The sequence below is a fragment of the Panthera onca genome, chromosome D1 (genome assembly GCF_046562875.1).
Source record: "Panthera onca isolate mPanOnc1 chromosome D1, mPanOnc1 haplotype 2, whole genome shotgun sequence".
NCBI classification, from domain to species: domain Eukaryota; kingdom Metazoa; phylum Chordata; class Mammalia; order Carnivora; family Felidae; genus Panthera; species Panthera onca.
This window is the reverse complement of record NC_138348.1, coordinates 16,823,670-16,843,805: the sequence shown is the minus strand read 5'-3', so window position 1 is coordinate 16,843,805 and position 20,136 is coordinate 16,823,670. Positions and strand designations below refer to the sequence as shown.

The 20,136-nt window shown below is 52.5% G+C and overlaps 1 protein-coding gene across 2 annotated transcripts in view; it reads left to right on the top strand.

The window, feature by feature from the left end:
- CREB3L1 (cAMP responsive element binding protein 3 like 1) overlaps positions 1–18,905 on the top strand; it is a 35,277-nt gene extending 16,372 nt beyond the window's left edge. For both annotated transcript variants that reach the window (XM_060606510.3, XM_078433421.2), the window contains exons 2-12: positions 2,758–2,986; positions 6,246–6,430; positions 9,224–9,302; positions 11,003–11,160; positions 11,832–11,981; positions 12,134–12,192; positions 12,391–12,459; positions 14,274–14,373; positions 15,290–15,416; positions 17,744–18,011; positions 18,190–18,905. In XM_060606510.3, coding sequence (XP_060462493.1) covers positions 2,758–2,986; positions 6,246–6,430; positions 9,224–9,302; positions 11,003–11,160; positions 11,832–11,981; positions 12,134–12,192; positions 12,391–12,459; positions 14,274–14,373; positions 15,290–15,416; positions 17,744–18,011; positions 18,190–18,226 — 1,461 coding nt within the window. In that variant the 3' untranslated portion in view covers positions 18,227–18,905. The remainder of the gene's footprint in view (positions 1–2,757; positions 2,987–6,245; positions 6,431–9,223; positions 9,303–11,002; positions 11,161–11,831; positions 11,982–12,133; positions 12,193–12,390; positions 12,460–14,273; positions 14,374–15,289; positions 15,417–17,743; positions 18,012–18,189) is intronic.
- The last annotated feature ends 1,231 nt before the right edge of the window (positions 18,906–20,136 follow it).

Here is a 20,136-nt window from a genome sequence, read left to right as displayed (position 1 = left end):
ACTGTCCTCCCTTCTTCACAACCCCCTCCCACTGGGCCCCACACCAGGCCTTTGAGAGACCCTGGAAGAGTGAGCAGGGGCAAAGCGCCCCCAGCTGGGCTGGCCCAGGCCCTGCAGAGGGTATAGCTAGTACAGTCCTGCCTGTGGCTGGCTGTCTGGTTGGCGGGAGGGGGTGGGGAGGGGATGCCCTGTAAACGGCCTTAGTGTAGGATCACAGTTATTCTTAGAGATGTGTTTAGCTGATGCTTCTGACCTCCTGATTCTGTCTCACCCCAGACATTGACAGATAAATGACCTACTGATGGCATTGCCCTCTGGGGAACAAGGACCTGTCCCTCCACCGATGGTTATCATGGGCCAGGTGCTAGGATCCAGCAGGGGAACAAGATACAGACCGTGCCTCAGGGATTTTTCCGTCTGGCAAACAGGCAATTCTTGAACAGAAGAATGTCTGCTACAATTGGGAAAGGACTGGGCAATGAGGGGTTGTGGACACTTTCCTGTTGTACTTGACTCCCTGGGCCTCAGTTTCCTTATCCGTCAAATGCAAATACGCAACTTCCTTATCTCACTGGGTAATTGTGAGGATTAAATAAAAATTGTGCATATGAAAGCACTTCGGAAAGTTAAAATCGCAACAAAACCATAAGGTGATGATAAGTTCTGGCAAACTGGGAAAAGGGGAGAGTACCTGAGTCAATAGTTTTCCACATTTATTTTGTCCTTGATTCTCTGATCATTCTTCAGCTCAGCTCAGCTCAGGCCTGGAGTTAGGCTTTTAGGAACTGCAGTTTCCATACTTATAATGGCTAATAACCATTGAGTACTCACTACATACTAGGCACCATCCTGTTATATGTATTCACTGTATATGTGTTCTATATATAAATGTTATATGTACTTATTTTACCCTCATAATCCTATAAGGTGAATATTAAGCACCCAACAAATATTTGATCATCATGACAACACTATAAAATAGGAACTATTATTTCCCCTTTACAGATAGGGAAACTGAGGCACTGAGAAGCGAATAACTTAGCAAGTCATGGGACTAGAATCAAAAACAAGTCCATCTGACTGCACAGATGGTCATGTGGCTCTGAGCCTTATTCTCAGAGGGCTTCTCTGTTCATCCCTTCAGGACTGGGGCAGGCTTTGAGTATTCCACGCCAGAAAGGGCCAACAGCTCCAGACCTTGAACCAATCCCCCAGAAGCCAGTCATTAACCACTCACCAGGTGGGATGCCAGGGCCTGAAGCAACCCCCTCCCACCATCTCTTCCAACCCACCAGCAAATTCATTCAGTCAGTAAATAATGAACAGCAGGAGCATGTCCTTACATGTTTATAATTCTTTAGAGAGAAAAACAATAAGCACCTACTATGTGCTAGCCACTGGGTGCTTTATTAATAATAAGAGGCAATGTTTGTTGAGTAATTATTATGTACCAGGGGCCATTATAAGTGCTTTATATGTACCAATTTAATTCTTACAACAATCCTAGGGCGCCTGGGTGGCTCAGTTGGTTGAGCATCTGACTTCAGCTCAGGTCACGATCTCACGGTTTATGAGTTCGAGTCCCGCATCAGGCTCTGTGCCAACAGCTCAGAGCCTGGACCCTGCTTCAGATTCTGTGTCTCCCTCTCTCTCTGAGCCTCTCCCGCTCATGCTCTGTCTCTCTCTGTCTCAGAAATAATTTTTAAAAATTCTTAAAAATTCTTACAACAATCCTAACAAACTATTATCAGTCTCACTGTACAAAGGAGGAAATGAAACAGAGAGAGGTTAATTAACTTTCCCAAGATCTCAGAGACAAGTATTTTTCAGACTTTTGTGTTTCTGAGAAATATATTTCACTTCATTACCAAGTACCTACACACACACACACACACACACACACACACAGACAAGATGAAAACCTCACAGGTATTTAACTTCACTGTGTGTAGTGCACTCTGATACTTTCTATTTTTTCTGTTTTATTTTTTCTTAAATCCTGGTTGTGACCTACTAAATTGATTTCACAACCCATTAATGAGTCACCACCCACAGTTTGAACAGCACTGAGTCACAGCTAGAAGTATCAAGGTCAGGATTCGAACCCAAGCAACATGGCTTCAGAGTCTAATCTCTTGGCATAAAGAAGGAATGTCTTGGAAAGGGGAGAGTCTGGTGGCGTGAGGACAGGCAGGGCTGTGCTAATGAGGGGAGTAGAAGCCTTGATAATCCCACCACGTTTCACTCTAGCAAAAAGATAGTACAGAAGTCATTAATATTGCCTTTGAGATGCAAACGTGCTGGCATAGACACACATTCTTTACTTAGTCTTCCCATGAAGTAGGGTGGACAGAGAAACAGACTCAGGCAGTCTGAGTGATTGAGCCAAGGTCTCAGAGCCAGAACTACAGCATAGCATCCGGTCACCTGTTCAGGAATGCTTTTACGCCCTCCACATCTCACTCTTGAGAATGACGACAGTGAGGCTGGAAGTGGCAGTGGAGACGGTGGTGGTGAAGGTGAAGTGGTGACAGCGGCGATGGTCATGATACAAACGATACTAGTTGGTCCTGAGGATGTGGGCAGTGGGGAGGTTGGTGGCAATGGCGGTGGCATTAATGATGGCAGGAAGAATAACGGGCAGGTTGCACTGACAGCGGTGGTGGTAGCAGGCCTGAGGTGGGGGGCAGCACAGCAGCACCTGTGCCCCCTTCCCAGGCTAAGCTCACTGTCCCTGCTTCCCTCCTCCTTCCCTAGCATTTCCCTGAGCACCTAGACCACTTCGCGGAGAACATGGAGGACTTCTCTAACGACCTGTTCAGCAGTTTCTTTGATGACCCTGTGCTGGACGAGAAGAGCCCTCTACTGGACATGGAACTGGACTCCCCCACACCAGGCATCCAGGCTGAGCATAGCTACTCCCTGAGCGGTGACTCGGCACCTCAGAGCCCCCTTGTGCCCATCAAGATGGAGGACACCACCCAAGGTACAACAGGGTAGAAGGACCTAAGGACAGCACGGGCCCAGGAGGGGAGGAAGCTTGTGAGGGGTTGTGGGGGAGGCCTTCAGGCTCAGACTCCCAGAGGCACACGGGGGAGTCACCCACAAACACCTCTCAGAGGAGTTCGGCCTCCTGCCTTTTGGTGCTCGCTCATATCAAACCCATACGGGCACTTCTCAAAAGGCTGTTTTGCTGGCTTAGATCAGTTGTGAGCAACGGGTGGTACCTGGACCAGCAGCAGTCACCTGGGAACTTGTTAGAAATGCAGATTCTCAGTCCGCCCAGACTTGCTGGATCAGAAACCATGTGGGTAGGGCCCAGCCTTCCAGGTGATTCTGATGCACACTTGGGTTTGAGAACCACTGACTTAGAGGAAACAGTGGGGGGAACTAAGTCATAAATGTGGACAAGTTTCTGAGACTCTGGAACCTTGCCATCCTCTGATACTGCACTGTCCTCTGAAATGCTGCCTGGGAGAGATGTCTGCACCCTAGTTTTATTCCCGAAGGTATAGTTCCCTAAAGCTCCCCTCCAACCACCCCCCCACCACCACCACCACCACGTCCTGCCTGTTTAAGCAAAGGGCCCTTTGAGTCCCTCCTGTCTGGTAACCAACACTGGACATCCCCAGACTGTGCCCCACCTAGAAATGGCCCCTTTGGATGTTTCCTCAAATACAGGTGGTCCTGGCCCTCACATTTGGCTAGGTGATCATGGATACATCTCTTAGCCTCTATAAAGCCTCGGTTTCTTCATCTACAAATGGGAATAACTATAAATATTTCTATAGTACTGTGTGGTTTACAAAGTATCTTCATGTTAATTATCTCATTTATCTCTCACACTTTTATCTTTATCTCACACTTTTTTCTTCTCACTTTTATCGTAATCCCCGTTTGTCTGATCAGAAAAATGAGGCTTCAGGAAAACTAAGCTGTTTGGGTCACACACACAGTAAAATGCATAGTAGGGACTTGGGAGCAAGCAAGCTCCTTGATACTAAACCTCACACCCTCGCCACCACATTTTTCTGGCTCAAGGGCCAGCAGGGGGTACTGGGTTTGAACCCAAACAGGCTTTGGTGTGCATCCTGATGCCTCCACTAGCTGCTGTGTGATCTTGAGCAAGTTGCTTAATCTCTCTGGGCCTCCGTTATAAAATGAAGATAACATATGTGCCATAAGTATTCTGGCCTTGGGGTGGGGGTGGGGCGCCTGTGTGGCTCAGTCTGTTTACTGTCAGACTCTTGATTCCAGCTCAGGTGGTGATCTCGCAGTTCATGGGATCGAGCCCCAAGTCAGGCTCTGCAGATTCTGCTTAGGATTCTCTCTCCCTCTCTCTGACCGTCCCCTACTTGCTCTCTCTTTCTCTCTCTCTCTCTCTCAAAATAAATAAACATACATTAAAAAAAGAACTCTGGCCAGAATTTTTAAACATATACCTAAAGTACCCAGTTTAGTGCCCAGTACATAATATGTAAAAAGAATTAGTGGCCATTTTAATTGTGCATATAAAAGTCCTATTTAATAGGACTAGGCTAGAACCTAGGACTAAAACAATGAACGTTTAATTCCTCTTTCGCTTCAGAGGACAATGGTTTTGAATGAGTTTCTTAATATTCTTATCTATTAAATGGGGATGATAATAATAGTGCCTGCCCCATAGGATTATCGGGAGGGATAAATGAGTTCATATGTATAGAGGGCTAAGAGCTGCACTTAGCTGCTTCTGAGGGTCTTTGAGATTCCCCAGGGGCAGAGATGGGATGTTGTACCCCACTCCTGTCACCCCTGAGGGCAGGGCCACCACCTGGGCTTTAAATGGCTGCAGGGCTTGTGGCTGCAGAGGTCTTAGCTTCCCGACATGCCCTGGCCTCTCAGCCAAGCCTCTGGAAGTCATGTCAGTTAGTCCTTAGGCCCCACCCTGGAGAAAGGCAGCATATGGGGCAGACCCCCTCTCATGGCAGGTTCTCCATCCACCCCCGCTAGGCTAGCCCAGCTCCTTGGCCTCCCCAAGTCTATTTTTAGAGCAATTTGTCTGTGGGCCCTTTGCAGGGGCAGCTTCCCGGAGGCCGGACAACTGGCCCTGTAATTTGGGAAGATTGTGGGTGTTCCTGGAGCCCTGGGGCAGCCTGTGGCCCAGAGCCAGGGCGTTTAGGCTCCCAGCTGGGTGGGGCCTCGTTTCTGAGGTGGGACCAGGCACCACTGACCCCTCTCCCTACCCACAGCAGGCCCCAAAGGCCAAAGCCCCCTCGCCCTTTCCCTGCACACTGGCTCCCCAGATCTGCGCCTCACCTCACCACTGCCTGGGGCCTGCTGGGGCCACCGTGGGCAGGGCTGACTTAGGGTGAAGGACTATAGACACTCATCAGGAAAAGGGGTGATGCCTGCCAGCCCTGTGGTCCAGGTGAGGCCAAAGCCCCACTAAGTGGGCAGGAAAAGGACACTGCCATGGGAAACCTGAACATCACACCTCACCACCAACATGACCCCCACCCCCATCACCAGGTCCTGTGGATTCTCCCTTCCACATCTGTCCCCAATATGTCCCTTCCTCTCCATCCCCACTGTCGCCTCCTTTCCTCAGGCTTCATCTTCTCTCGCTGGGCTATTTCACCAGCCTGCTGAGAGTCTCCCTGCTTCTGTCTTGCCTGCAGTCAGTCCAATCAATGCATGCACACACGCAGAATGATTTTTTTTTTTTTTTGATATTACAAATCTGAGTGCGCTTAAAACCCTTCAGTGCTTCCCCATTACCTTTAGGACAAAGTCACAGCTGTAAGTCTGGCCCATCTTCCCCTTTCCTTTCCATTCCAGCTGCCCTAAACTTGCTTGTGACTGTCACTAGGTCCCCAGCGCCTAGCACAGTGCTCAGCAGATGTTCTCTGGATGGCAGCCATTGTAGTGACCATAGCTAGCTTTTATTGAACATTTACTTCTTGCCGGGCACTTTTACAGATGAAGAAGCTAAGGCTCAGAGAGGTTAAGCAACTTGCCTAAGGTCCCACAGCCAGTCAGGAGGGGTCCAGATCTGTTGTCCACACCTGCTGTGTGAGCTGCTGAATGAAGAAGATGCCCCACATCTTCTGGCCCCAGCCTATGTCACAAGCACCCCCCTCTGCCCTTGCCTGCCTGCCGCCCTCTGTTCCCTGGCATCTCAGTCCAGAGGAGCTCCCAGGGGGAGGAGGGGGGCAGAGCCCTCTGCTCGGGGAGTCCCCTGAGCCTGGTCCTGCCCCCTTCCCCAGACGTGGAACAGGAAGCATGGGTGCTGGGACACAAACTGTGCTCCGTCATGGTGAAGCAGGAGCAGAGCCCGGAGCTGCCCGTGGACCCTCTGGCCGCCTCCTCAGCCATGGCTGCTGCCGCTGCCATGGCCACCACCCCGCTGCTGGGCCTCAGCCCCCTGTCCAGGCTGCCTGTCCCCCACCAGGTGAGCCTGGGGACGGTTCCCAGGGGCTGAGGGAGGGAGGCAGGGTGGTGGGTCTCTGTGGGAAGAGGCCTTCAAAGCCCTGTGTACCCCAGGACTACGCGAACTGGGAGCCACGTGACCCTTGGGACTGAGGGTCAGAACTCCCATGGACCCCCTCACCTTCCTAGAATGGGCACAAACCGTAGCACCCTCGGAGTAAGCTGGGGGCCTCACCGTGTGCAGAAGGAAGTTTACAAGGACCCAGGCAGGGCTGAGCATCAGGGGCCTGGTCCACGGTCTCAGAGATAGACATGGCACAGGCCGTGTTATTTTCTCAGAGCATCAGGACTTTAAAAAGGAAAGACCAAATATGAGAATTCAAAAGTTTTGCTGTACTTCAGTTGTATACGTTCATGAGATCAACGTTTTTTACCTCATACACTCATGCCATCACCCCCCCACCACCACCACCTCCCACCACCACCACCCTCCACGATACATGGATAACAGCATTCAGCTATAGATCCAACATCTGAAGAGCCTCCTGGGAATGCCAGGCCAAGTCTCTGGGCCCTGCCTGTGTCCTGTCTCTGGGCACGTTGCCTTCTTTTTATTCCTTCAGCTTCCTTGTCTGTAAAATGGGAGCAGGAGCTGGCTCTAAAAGGCTTCTTGGCCCGGAGTCTACAATCTAAGGGCCATCTTAAAATCCCTAGTTACGGGTTTGACTAGCTCTGCCCCCTGCTGGCCACGCATCTCACCCAATCAAAATGTATGTGGCCAAAGGCAAGCTCAGCCCCTCCCTACCCCACCATCAACCCGTCGGACCAAGGGTCCGCTGCAAAGGTGGAGGATCTTTTGTGACCACCTCCAAGGCTGGCTCAGCGACTCCTCAGGCCTTGGCAAAGCAGGAAGGGAAGGCGCGGCAGCAGCCGCCAGAGTCTTGGAGGTTGGGCACGTGCCTCAGAGAAGGAAACTGAGGCTCAAGGAGCTAAGCGACTTGCCCAGAATCACACAGTCAGAAATAATGAACGGCATTCCAAACTCTGCAAGACCCAGAAGCCCACACTTCCCGCTCTAGTGAGGTCACAACACCCTTGTGGAAGGCACAGGAACCAGAAGTTGGCATTGTCAGTCACAGGCTGTGGGACCCACCCTTTCCATCACAATGCCTTCTCTGTCACTTGAGGGCTGAGCTAGGATGCAGACCAGGGAGTCTCCAAGGTCTCTGCCAATTTGAACCTTCTGCGATTCTTACTCATCTGCCTAAATTGGGGATTCTGTGTCCCACCCAGAATATCATGACCTCTCCCTGCTGGCTGCAGAACCAGAGGGGAGCCTTGGTCCTGAAATTCAGCACCCAACAACACAGTGCCTTCCTCAAAGAGAACACCACTTAGGTGCATGTTGATCGTCGTGTGTAGGCAGCCATGCGTGTTCTTGATGTCCTTTCTGTAGCAGCAAGTGGGAATATAAAGAAATAGGGATGCGTGTTTGTTTAAAACATAGATCTAGGGGCGCCTGGGTGGCTCCGTCGGTTAAGTGGCCGACTTCGGCTCAGGTCATGATCTCGCAGACCGTGAGTTCGAGCCCCGCGTCGGGCTCTGTGCTGACAGCTCAGAGCCTGGAGCCTGCTTCCAATTCTGTGTCTCCCTCTTTCTGACCCTCCCTCGTTCATGCTCTGTCTCTCTCTGTCTCAAAAATAAATAAACGTTAAAAAAAATTTTTAAAAAACCATAAATCTAGTTCTGTTAGTCCCTTGCAATCCAACCCTTTAGGGGCTCCTTATTGTTTCAAACTTCCTTGTCTGGTCCCTTTCTACCTTCTGTGAATCCTCCCACCACCCCCACGCCACCCCCTCGCCAAGCCATCTGATCTTGTTTCCTACCCCTCCACCCCTGGCACACACCCCTACCCTCTGGACACCCTGAATACTGAGTTTCCGGATCCAGCCATGCTCTCTGGCCTCTGTGCCTTTGCAGATACTTTTCCCTGCACTTGGAATGCCTTTCCCCTCACCACTGGCCCCATCCTTTATTTGGAACATTCCTGTTGATACTTCAGGACTCGTTTCAAACTTCAGTGGCTGAGGGAACTTACCCTGAGCCCCCAGCCAGTTCATGCCTTCTTAGTCTGTGCTATTGTTACCGCTCACTGAACAGCTTCAATGTGCCAGACGTTACCTCTCATCTTTTCCGCAAACTCTGCAAACCACATAGCAAACCACATAACACCATACCACGGCCTACCGCCTACGTGGCCTTCACAGTCCGTGCAGGGCAGCCTCCACTAAAAAAATGGCCTTGGCCTTGGAGGTCACAAGAAGCTCTCCTTCTCTGAGCATAAGGTCTAAACTACAGTGGGGCACTTGGGTGGCTGAGTCAGTTGAGCGTCCGCCTTCGGCTCAGGTCATGATCACACCGTCCGTGAGTTCGAGTCCCGCATTGGGCTCTGTGCTGACAGCTCAGAGCCTCGAGCCTGCTTCCGATTCTGTGTCTCCCTCTCTCTCTGCCCCTCCCCTGCTCATGCTCTGTCTCTCTCCGTCTCAAAAATAAATAAAAACATTTTAAAAACTTAAAAAAAAAAATAAACTACACTAACCACTTGACCATCATTCTCTTCTCTTAGGTCTGACTTGGCTTCTCCAAGCCTGAAAACCTGCCTCTGCTCCCTCTGGGCTGTGCTCGGAACACTGAGCGCCGCCACCTCCTTATGTGCAGAGCAGACTGCCATACTCAGGGGAGGGTGGGAGGTTGAATGGCATGGTGGGGACAGCCCCAAGGACAGCTGATGGAGACGGACCCATGTCTTCCTCAGGCCCCAGGAGAGATGACTCAGCTGCCAGTGATCAAAGCGGAGCCCCAGGAGGTGAATCAGTTCCTCAAAGTGACACCAGGTAAGTATGTCCAGAAGGGGACTCTGCCTCTCTCCAGTCTTGGGCAGACAGCATCCCTACTCCCTTGGCCCAGCCCACCCATCTCCCTTGACAACTCCCATCTCTCTTGAGAATATCCTTTCCTCCCTGCCCTTCACACTTTCCCTTCCTCAAGCCCCCTTCTTACCCAATCTACAACTGTCATCTCTGTTACTGACACTCTCTCACCCTGTTTGCTAATCCCCCTCCCATCATTCACTGATGATGCCCACTCTGTAGCCATCCATCCTTCCATCCATTTATCCATCCATCCATCCATCCATCCACCCAGTGAGTTCATTGTGCATGTCCCAGTACCAGGAGCTGGGGAAGCAGAGAGAGAAGACAGTTCCTGTGCCCAAGGAGATCAGAGTAATGAGGGCCAATATCATAGCAGCCAAATGGATTAAAGTTGGCAGATCCCGGGAGGCCTTGGAAGCCTCCCAGATCTGACAAGGAGGAAGGGAACAGAGGAAGCTTCTTGGATTGGCCAGAAGGAGAAAAGGCTAACTGAATCTTTCCAGTCCCACCCCATTAATCCATCAAACATTCATGAAGCATCTACTATGTATCAGGCCCTGGGCTCAGTAGCACATGCTTTAGAAGGATGAATAAGGCCCCAGTTTCACCCTCAGGTTGCTCACTTCCTTGGAGAGAAGACTCACAGAAGGCAGAAAGGGGCCACTGTGAAAACACATCGCCTTGTAGAGTGCCCTTCTATCCGTAAAGCATTTTTACAAACATTAGCTCATTCCATCCTCGTGGCTCCCTTCCAACAGGAAAGTGAGGCTGGGAGAGGCTAATAAACATGACTATAGGCCACACACTTGGGGCAGGTGACAGCAGAACTTGAACTCGGGCTCTCTGGCTCCAAGTTCAGGGCTCTTTAAGAGGCAGATCAAAGTCTGGGAAAGGAGAGAGGACTCCTGCAGGGGGCAGTTTGGGGCGGAGCCTAGAAGGATGCAGCTGTTCTTCCTAAACCTCAGCCCAGAGCCTTCAGGTCTCCACACCTGCTATTAGCTGGGCTTTCTGTGCCGACCTGGGAGCTCTCCCTGCAGCTAGGCTCTCGGTCCTCATGGCTCTACCCAAGCTTCTTCCTGACCGCTTCAAGTGTCAGTCTTCCTGATGCTGTGGCCACAGAGAAGCAACAGGGGTGGGGAGGCTGGGGAGAGCAGTGCCCCTGGCTGGTCTGCCGAAAGCCCAATGCTGTCCTGTTACCCTGAAGTTGAAAGAGGAACCCCTGGGGTTGATGTGGCTAAAAGTTTTGCAGTGGAAAAAAAGAAGTGACAGAGGCTGTTGCTTGCCCAGCCTGATCCCCATGGGTCTGACTGCAGGCAGATTCCAGTCACCTCTGGGGTTACCAAGCTGGAGGCTCAAAGGGTCTGGACCCTGTGAAGTCAGGGATGGGGGAGGGACTTCAAGAATCTGGCCTCCATGATATCCACACCAAGGACCAGGCTTAAGGGAGCCAGACCTCTGTGGCATCAGAGATGGGATGGCACTCAGGAAGCAACTTCGGGGATGTCAGCTCATCTATGTGACATGGCAGAGGGACTTGTGATGTTACAGCTGGTCAAGGCCCCAGTGTTCCGTTCCCCACAGTGTCAGGGCTGGCTGACCTCTGATGTCCAAGCAGAGCTGGGACACAACCCTGCTAACCTGGATTCCCCCGCTCTCCCCAGAGGACCTGGTGCAGATGCCTCTGACGCCCCCCAGCAGCCACGGCAGCGACAGTGACGGCTCCCAGAGTCCCCGCTCTCTGCCCCCCTCCAGCCCTGTCCGGCCCATGGCCCGCTCCTCCACGGCCATCTCCACCTCCCCCCTTCTCACCGCCCCTCACGTAAGCAGCTGGGGGTGGGCTGACCCTAGAGGCAAGGAACTGAGTAAGTCCACCCTGTACATGACCAGCAGGGAAGGGTCTGGGGAGCCCCAAGCCTGATCCTCATCCCTATCAGAATTCAGAGAGGTGCCTGCCTGGCAGATGGGAGTGAGAATCTTTCAATCCTGCTTTGAGGTGAAGAGGAACCAGGTAGAGAGGTCCAAGAGGCCTGCCAAACCCACACTGTTGCCGAGCCAGGACTAGAACTTGACATTCCTGACCTCTAGGGGGATGGCCCAGGCTCTAGGAGGCCCAAAAGCCCCCAGGAAACATGGAGCTAGGCCCTGAGTCCTGGGATGAGTGTGGAGCCTCCCAAGTGGAGACTGTAGGGACATGAGGGGGCTGCTGCTTAGGGGCTCGGGGCAAGCAAGCTTTGAGGCTGTGGATTCCAGAATGGGATCTAGGGACACCCCCGCCCGCCACCACAATAGGCTGAGTGCCTAACATGCTGGGCTCGCAGCACTGTTGATTCATGTTATTGGATTTAATTCAGACCCACCCTTTTTCAGATTGGGAAACTGAGGCTAAGAGAGTCGAGTACCTTCCCCAAGTCACACAAAGAGTAAATGGCAGAGCTTGAACTGGAATCCAGGGCTGTCTGGTTCCTAACCATCATGTCGTACTTCCCACAGAAATTACAGGGGACATCAGGGCCGCTGCTCCTGACAGAGGAGGAGAAACGCACCCTGATTGCTGAGGGCTACCCCATCCCCACGAAGCTCCCCCTCACCAAAGCCGAAGAAAAGGCCTTAAAGAGGGTCCGGAGAAAAATCAAGAACAAGGTAAAGCATGAGCTGGACTCAGCCCCTTCCCTAGGACTTCCTTGGTGGGTGGGAGCCTCTGCTCCCCAGGTGATGCCAGCCCTAAAATTGAGGATACCCAGGAAGTGGTTACGTGGCTATGGTAACCCCTGTTCGGGGGCTTGCCCCTCTAGATCTCGGCCCAGGAGAGCCGCCGCAAGAAGAAGGAGTACGTGGAATGTCTAGAAAAGAAGTAAGCATCCTGGGCAGGGTGGCAGGCCTGGGACCCACTCCCCAGCCTGCCCCGCTCTCCCTGGTCCTCTCTCAAAGGGCACCAGAGCAGAGGGCGGGGGGAGCGGGATGCCACAGGGAATGGTGGGACAGGGGTGGGGGGCGGGCAGCAGTGGGTCTGGAGGCTGCCTCTGAGCCTTTGCCTACTTGGCCCCCTCAGGGTGGAGACATTTACATCAGAGAACAATGAACTGTGGAAGAAGGTAGAGACCCTGGAGAATGCCAACAGGTGAGTTGTCCCACCTGTCTCCTCCCTGGCCCCCCACCCTTCTGCAGCCAGTGCCTGGCTCTGGCATAGCTCTGGGAGGCAGGAGAGAGACGGGGTAACTGAGTTCAGGATGACAGGAACCCTGCAGAGCCTGGGACCCCTGGCCTCCCATCCTTCTTCATCCGCACATAGCTCTATATGCTATGACAGGGCAGGTGCGACGCTTAAATGAGCTGATGTGGAGCAGTGGCTTTCCAAGTGTGATCCCAGACCAGCAGCAGCAGCCCCTGGGAACTTTCAGAAATGCTTATTTTCAGGCCTCAAGCCAGACCTAGCGAACCAAGAACTCCCCGGGGAGGGCTCAGCAACCTGTGTTTTAGTAAGCCCTCCAGGTGATTTTGGTGCACCCTAAAGTTAGAACCGCTGGTGTAGGTGTTGCTGCTCAGGGTTCTTCTTACCAACAAACAGCATCGGCACCACCTGCAGAATCAGAATCTGCATTTCTGCAAGATCCTTCCGTGATTCACAGGCACAATTAAGTTTGAGAAACATCAGCGTGGAGCCGGCACAGGGCCTGGTGGCCACATAAAATCACAGCCTGGGTTTTTTGTTTGTTTCGTTTTTTGTTTTTTTTTTTTTTTAATCCCATTCTGCCATGTTTGCGATTCTGGGAAAACCATTAAACCTCTCTGGGCCCCAGTTGCTTTGTCTAAATGGGGATTATCGAAGCTCTGTCTCACAGGATTTGTGTGAAGGTTCGATGAGACAGTGCAAGTAAAGGGCCCAGAGCTGTGCTTGGCGTTTGAGAATGCTGAATTCATGTCAGCTCTTCTTCTTCTTTTTTTAATGGTTATTCTGAATTCTTGATGGTGCCTAGCCATGAGCCCACAGTAGGTCTTTAATAATTATTTGCTGGGGTAAATTAAAATGACGTAGATGACAGCTGGTCATTCGCAGGTGCTCAACAGAAGGCTTTTTCCTTCTTTCCTCCCTTCTCCCCCAGCTTCTCCAGCAGGATCCAGCCACTCCCCTGATTGACCTGGAGAATGCCCCCCACTCAGGGAAGGGAGGCGGGAGTCCGCACCCCTCACCCCTCTACCTCTGGCCCAGATTCCTCTCTGGCCCAAAATAGGGCCAGGCCCTTGGAGCTATTTCGCCACCTGCTGTACATTCTGGTAACTGCAACCCCACTGCCCGGCTAGGTGGAGGAAAGCGATGGTTAAACTGTTACTCACCAAGCATGGGCTGAGTCCCCCCTGTGTGTGCCCGGAGGATTCCACGTTGGGTGGGACCCGGTCCTCGCCCTCAGGGAGCCCACAGTTAGTGAAGGACACTGACATGGCAATCCGTAAATAAACGAAGTGCTGCAGGTGCTGTGATAAAAGCAACAAAACAAAATCAACGAAAATGGTAGTTACCATTTACTGGACCCTCACTACACACCAGACAGCTGCCACACGTGGCCGTCTTATCAGCTCAGGGAGTTGTGGGGTTCAAAGACAGGAAGGTCAATTTAGCTGTGGCTGGTGTAGGTGAAGAAAAAGGTGACCTCAGCCCAGGTGGGGTAGACCCTCCTCCCACCCCCACTTTGCTGAGGAGCAACCCTGAACTCCCATAGGGTGACCCAGCTGTTCACTATGAGACAGGCCCCAGGTCCCCCCAAGCCACACCGCAGAGGAGCCAAGCGGGAGGTGACCTTTTCTGTCGTGGCTGAAATGGACACCTGGTGTGGAGGCTAAGGCTGGAGCCAGCCCAGGTGCACCCTGGGAGAGCTCCAGGAGGCAGAGATGCCTGCGGGGTCAGAGCGTGCCAGGTGACCACTGTGCCCTCCTCAGGACCCTGCTGCAGCAGCTGCAGAAACTCCAGACTCTGGTCACCAACAAGATCTCAAGACCTTACAAGATGGCCGCCACCCAGACTGGGACCTGCCTCATGGTAGGTGCTGTTCCCTCACCCCAGGGCCACACAAGGACAAGACTTCCCCAGGCTGGCTTTCTAGGAAAGCAGGCAGAGCTTGGAGGGATTGGCCACATCACCAAGGTACACGATCCTAGTGCCTGGTGAGCTGGCTCCTGCAGACCCCAGCCTCTTAAACCAAGCCCATGAAGCCTTCTAGAACATGACCTTCCGTGATGAATTCTAACACTGTGTGGATGTGTAGTGGCTCACATGAACCCAGCTAGGGGATAGCAGGGCAAGTCCCTTGAGGAGGCCACTTCTACAAGGCCGCTGGGGAGGAAAGGGCTTAAGGAAACACAAGGAAGTTTGGACTTGGTTCTTTCTTTCTGGAACCAATAGCGAGGAGAAGGTTGAGCAAATCTCTAGAAACCCAAAAGAATATGCAGGGTGTGGCTCAGGCCTCTGCAAGACCCTCTTTCACTCTGTCCTGGAAATGTGCGGCCTGCTGCCCCCTGGCTGATCACTCCCCAGGCCCTCCGAGAGCCTCACACTGTCAGGTGGCAGTCACCCTGTGGGCAGGGCTCGGTTCCTGGTGCGTGACTCTCAGCTCCTCTTGTGAGAACCTGGTATGATGCTCTGTCCCCCTCCCTTAACCCCCCAAACCGCCACCTACTCCTTTCTCCCTGTCCTGATTCCTCCACCTTATAGGTTATAACCATGTTGACCACTTTCCTCTTTTTCTAATGCTGCCTATGGCGGTTCCCTACAATGAGCTGCGATGCTCTGAGCAGTCTCCCCAACCTTCTCCAGAAAGGGTAGAAGAGCCCACATCTAGGGGGTAGTTGGCTCCGGGTGCTGCTTTTTTGGAAAAACACAGAGCCTTTTATACCTATTGGTTTGGGGGCAGAAGGATTGAGGGTGGCTCTGACCACCGCTCTCTCTCCACTACCAGGTGGCGGCCTTGTGCTTCGTTCTGGTGCTGGGCTCCCTTGTGCCCTGCCTCCCTGAGTTCTCCTCCAGCTCCCAGACTGTGAAGGAAGACCCCGTGGCCGCTGACAGCGTCTACACAGCCAGTCAGAGTGAGTGGGCCAGGCTATGTTACCTGAGCCAGGCCATCTTCCCTCAACACCAACTTCCAGACAGAAGCCAGACACGAGAATGGAGCCAGGTTCTGGGTGGGCGTTATCTTCTTCTGTGTCCTCATTTTGCAAATGGGGAGACTGAGGCTCCGAAAGGGCATATGATTTATTCAATGTTAGTTGTAGAATTGGGACTGCAGTGCAGACCCCCTAATCCCAACCCACCCAAGAGTGGCTCAGAGGGGCTAACAGGAATGTTCCCACCCTAGCCCTGACGAATTATGGTACCGGTGGTCATGGGGCATCTGCTAGATACCATTAGTATTTCACGAATGGGATGGCAAATGAGTTTCAGTTCAAGGGCCCTTTCCAATAAGATGGTGGTGGCTGTCTGAAGCACTATGTGACAGCACAGGCTGTCTGAAGCACCCTGACACAGCACTCAGGAGCAGCAGGAAGGAGTGCCAAGACCCACTGGTAATGTCTACCTTGGGCAGAAGAGGGGCCATGGTGGTGTAAGCTCAGATATTTACCGTCCCATAGGGGGTTGTAAGGTACAGTGGTTAAGAGCGGGGGGCCTCAGAGTCGGTCATACCTGCCGTGGCCGTTTGCTAACTGCGCGACCTTGGGCATGTGCCTTAAGCTCTCTAAGCATTAATTTCTTCATCTGAAACGCGGGAGTCACAGCTCTACTCTTACCAAGCACGGTTGTTGTGACAACTAGATGGCAAGGTGCACAAACACTCTTAGCACAGTGTCTGGTGTAGAGCGAGCACTTACTAAATGAGCACACTGCCACCTTTTCGAAGACCACACGAGAGGAGAGAAAAGGTATAATACGTGGGTGGCAAGGGGGAGAACTGGTAGAGGGTGCAGCAGAGAACAGTATGGATTTCCAGAGGCAGAAGATACTTCAGGTAGACCCACAGAGGAACTTTCTGGCTGTTCATCATTTACCAGGAACGAATTTATCTAGCAGGGCAGGAGGAAGAGGAAACAGATGGGAGGTCAGAGAGGGAGGGGACAGGGAGGAGTGAGATTCGAGAAGGAGAGATATGCAGGGAGAATGAGCTAGACCAGCAGGGCCTTGAGGGGAGGAAGGGGTGGGGAGGGTTAGGGGAAGAGGAAGTGGAGGTGGTGAGTGAAAACCACTCCCTGGACAAGGGTGGCCTGAGAAGACAGGACAGTTGCTAAGGGAGGTGGACCACAGGGGTGTAAGGGCTTGCGAGTCACGTATCCATGTTCCAAGAGCAGAGGGGCTCTTGTATATTTGGAGGTAGAGGAAACCCCAGGAGAGGAAGGGATGGAAGTTGGGGGTGGGGGCAGCATTAATGAACAAAGCCAGAGTCAGAGGAGGCGAGGGAATGAAGGAGCCCCTTGCAGTGAATGCAGTGCGTGGCAGGCCCTGTGTGCATCTGTGGTAGGAAGTGGCTTCTGGAACTGGCTTTTCAGAGCTGGTGTATCGCTCAATTGCAGGGAGTGTCTTTCACACAGGCCCTTAGGTCAGGGCCTGAGGGCTGGAGCCAGGCAGACCTGGGTTTGCCTCTCACCTCTAGCGTAGGCCAAGGTCCCCGATAAGTAGAACCTCGGTTACCTGTTCTGTGAAACTGGGCTAAAAATATCTCGCTCCCAGGAGTTTCTGTGAGTTGTTAGTGATTTGATACAGGTCAGAGGGCTTTGCACGATGCCTGGCACAAAGTAGATATCCAGGGGCGTGTGCGTGGCTCAGTCGTTAAGCGTCTAACTCTTGATCTCAACTTGGGTCTTGATCTCAGGATTGTGAATTCCAGCCCTGCACTGGGCTCCACACTGGGCATGAAGCCTGCATAAAACAAAACAAAACAAAACAAAACAAGGTCGATATCCAACAAATTTGTTTTCTTTTCCTTCATTTCCCTGAAGGGCATACTAGGGCCTAGAATGGGGAAGAGATTGATTCAAGGTCTCACAGAAAGTGAATAGTGGAGGTGGGATTAGAATCCAGCTCGCAGATGCCCCGCCCCGGTATCCTCTGCTTAGGAAGAACTACTTTCTCAGAGTGCTTACTATGAACAGTTCCAATCACTTTCCCTATATTGTCTCATTAAACCACATCTACTTGAGGTTGGCCCTAGCATCCCTATTTTACAGATGAGCAAACTGAGGCTCAGAAAGGCTAAAGCAAAGGCCTGATTTGCCTGAGGTCATGCAAATTGGAAATGTTAGAGCTAGGATTCAAACTCAGGTCTGCAAGATTTCAGGACCCTCATCGTTAACTAGTGGGCCAGGAACGTGGCTGGGAGGAGGGGGCCTCGACAACTGAGGCTCACCCTGTGCTCTCTGTCTAGTGCCCTCCCGGAGCCTCCTGTTCTACGATGAGGGGGCAGGCTCGTGGGAGGATGGCCGCAGTGCCCTGCTGCCTGTGGAGCCCCCAGATGGCTGGGAGATCAAGCCGGGGGGGCCGGCAGAGCAGCGGCCCCAGGACCACCTGCAGCTTGACCACCTGGACAGCACCCACGAGACCACCAAGTACCTGAGTGAGGCCTGGCCAAAAGACGTCGGTGGAAATGGCACCAGCCCCGACTTCTCTCATCCCAAGGAGTGGTTCCGTGAGAGGTGAGTGGGTGGCCCCTTCCCTTCCTGGCGTCCCAGTCTCCACCCACACTGTGCCCTGGTCCCCGTGTCAGCCACACTTTCCCAAGGCCCCATCCCTCCCGCCTCCTGATCCAGCATGCAGAGGGGTGAGAGGGTCCTTCACTGGACAGATTCACCCTGATTTCTGTTCTCTCTCCAGGGATCTGGGCCCCAATACCACCATCAAACTCTCCTAGGCCGTGCCAAGACCCAGGACACAGGACGTACCCCCTGGCGCCCAGAAGAGGGGTGGTCTTGCTCTCTAACCCGGATCCAGCTTGTACCCCTGCCCCCTGGGCTCCCAGCCCAGGAGAAGGGGTTCCACTTTTCCCCAGACCCTCTTTGCCCCAATCTTTACCAGGGCCTTTCCTTTCCCCACCACAATCGGACTGTTCCCTTGGGCTGACCACTCTGTTCTCACCCCACCCTCCCACAACCATCCGTCCTTCTCAGATAAACCACTCACTGGGCTAACCCCTTCCTTTCTCATAATGACCAACACGACCACTGCCTCCCTGCCCCCCCCACAAACATACACATCAACATACCGACATACACACACACACCCCTCACCCCCGCCCCACTGTACAGAGACCAAGAACAGAAATTGTTTGTAAATAATGAACCTTATTTTTTATTATTGCCAATCCCCTAAGATATTGTATTTTACAAGTCTCCATCCTCCCTTCACCCCTCCCTTGTTTTATATTTTATGAAGTTAGTGCGGGCTTTGCCGTTCCCTGGCCCTCTCCTGGCCTCCCCTGCTGCTGCCCAAGCCGCTGGGCCTTTTTAATTGCCAAACTGCTTCGTCCATCAGCTCAGCACATGCTTTAAGAAGGCAAAAGTAAAAAAAAAAAAAAAAAGATGCAGCATCAATTCCCGACTTTGTGCCTTTCTTCATGGGGGGGCGGGGGGGAGGCGACAAAGACTGAGGGATGGGGGAGTGAGAAGGGGACGTTTATATTCCGACAGGGTCTGATTGGGAGCATGGGGATATGAGGAGGCATTTCTTCTGGGCTCCCTCTTCCAGCCGGGCGCAGGATTCAAACTAGATGGTCAAAAGCTTCTTGCTATAATCCCCCCACCCCACGGCTCCTCCTCCTACTGCTGACTGTGGAGGCAGAAGAGCAGATGAGCCACCGTCTTGGCCTTTGGGGATGCGAACTGCAAGTGTCAAGCATCTCCTTGGACCAGACGCTGTGCCACACACTTCGCATGCAGGACCCAGTTTGGTCCTCCTAAGACCTGCCAGCATTTCAGCTCCTGTATCCTTTGCCTCAGCTGGGTTGAAGGTACAGACTCCAGAGGAGGAGGAGCTGTGTTTGACTGGCTCCCGGAGCTGCCACTCACCAGCTGTGTGTGACATGGCCTAAGGTGGCCTCCAAGCCTCCCGACCCCACACTCCCCCCACCCCGGTACACACCTGTTTAATCCCTTCCCTTAGGGTATAAGGGGATGTCACTCCCGTAATTAGGTGACCTTTTATAGCAATAGTAAAGAGATTTTGCAGTTGTAATTAAGATCCCAAATCAATTGATTTTGAGTGCATCAAAGGGGAGATTATCCTTAGTGGGTGTGACTTAATCAGGTGAATGCCATTTAAAAAGGGACTGGGCAGGGGCGCCTGGGTGGCTCAGTTGGTTAAGCGTCCGACTTCGGCTCAGGTCATGATCTCACGGTCCGTGAGTTCGAGCCCCGCATCGGGCTCTGTGCTGACAGCTCAGAGCCTGGAGCCTGCTTCCGATTCTGTGTCTCCCTCTCTCTCTGACCCTCCCCCGTTCATGTTCTGGGTCTCTCTGTCTCAAAAATAAATAAACATTAAAAAATAAAAATAAAATAAAATAAAAAGGGACTGGGCAGGGGCACCCGGGGGGCTCAGTTGGTTAAGTGTCCAACTCAGGTCATGATTTCACGGTTCGTGGGTTCGAGCCCCACATCGGACTCTGCACTGATGGTGCGGAGCCTGCTTGGGATTCTCTCTCTCCCTCTCTCTCTGCCCCTCCCCCACTTGCACTATCTCTGTCTCTCTCCAAATTAAATAAACTTAAAAAAACAAAAAAACCTTTAAAAAAAATAAAAAGGGACTGGGCAGGGTGCCAGGGTGACT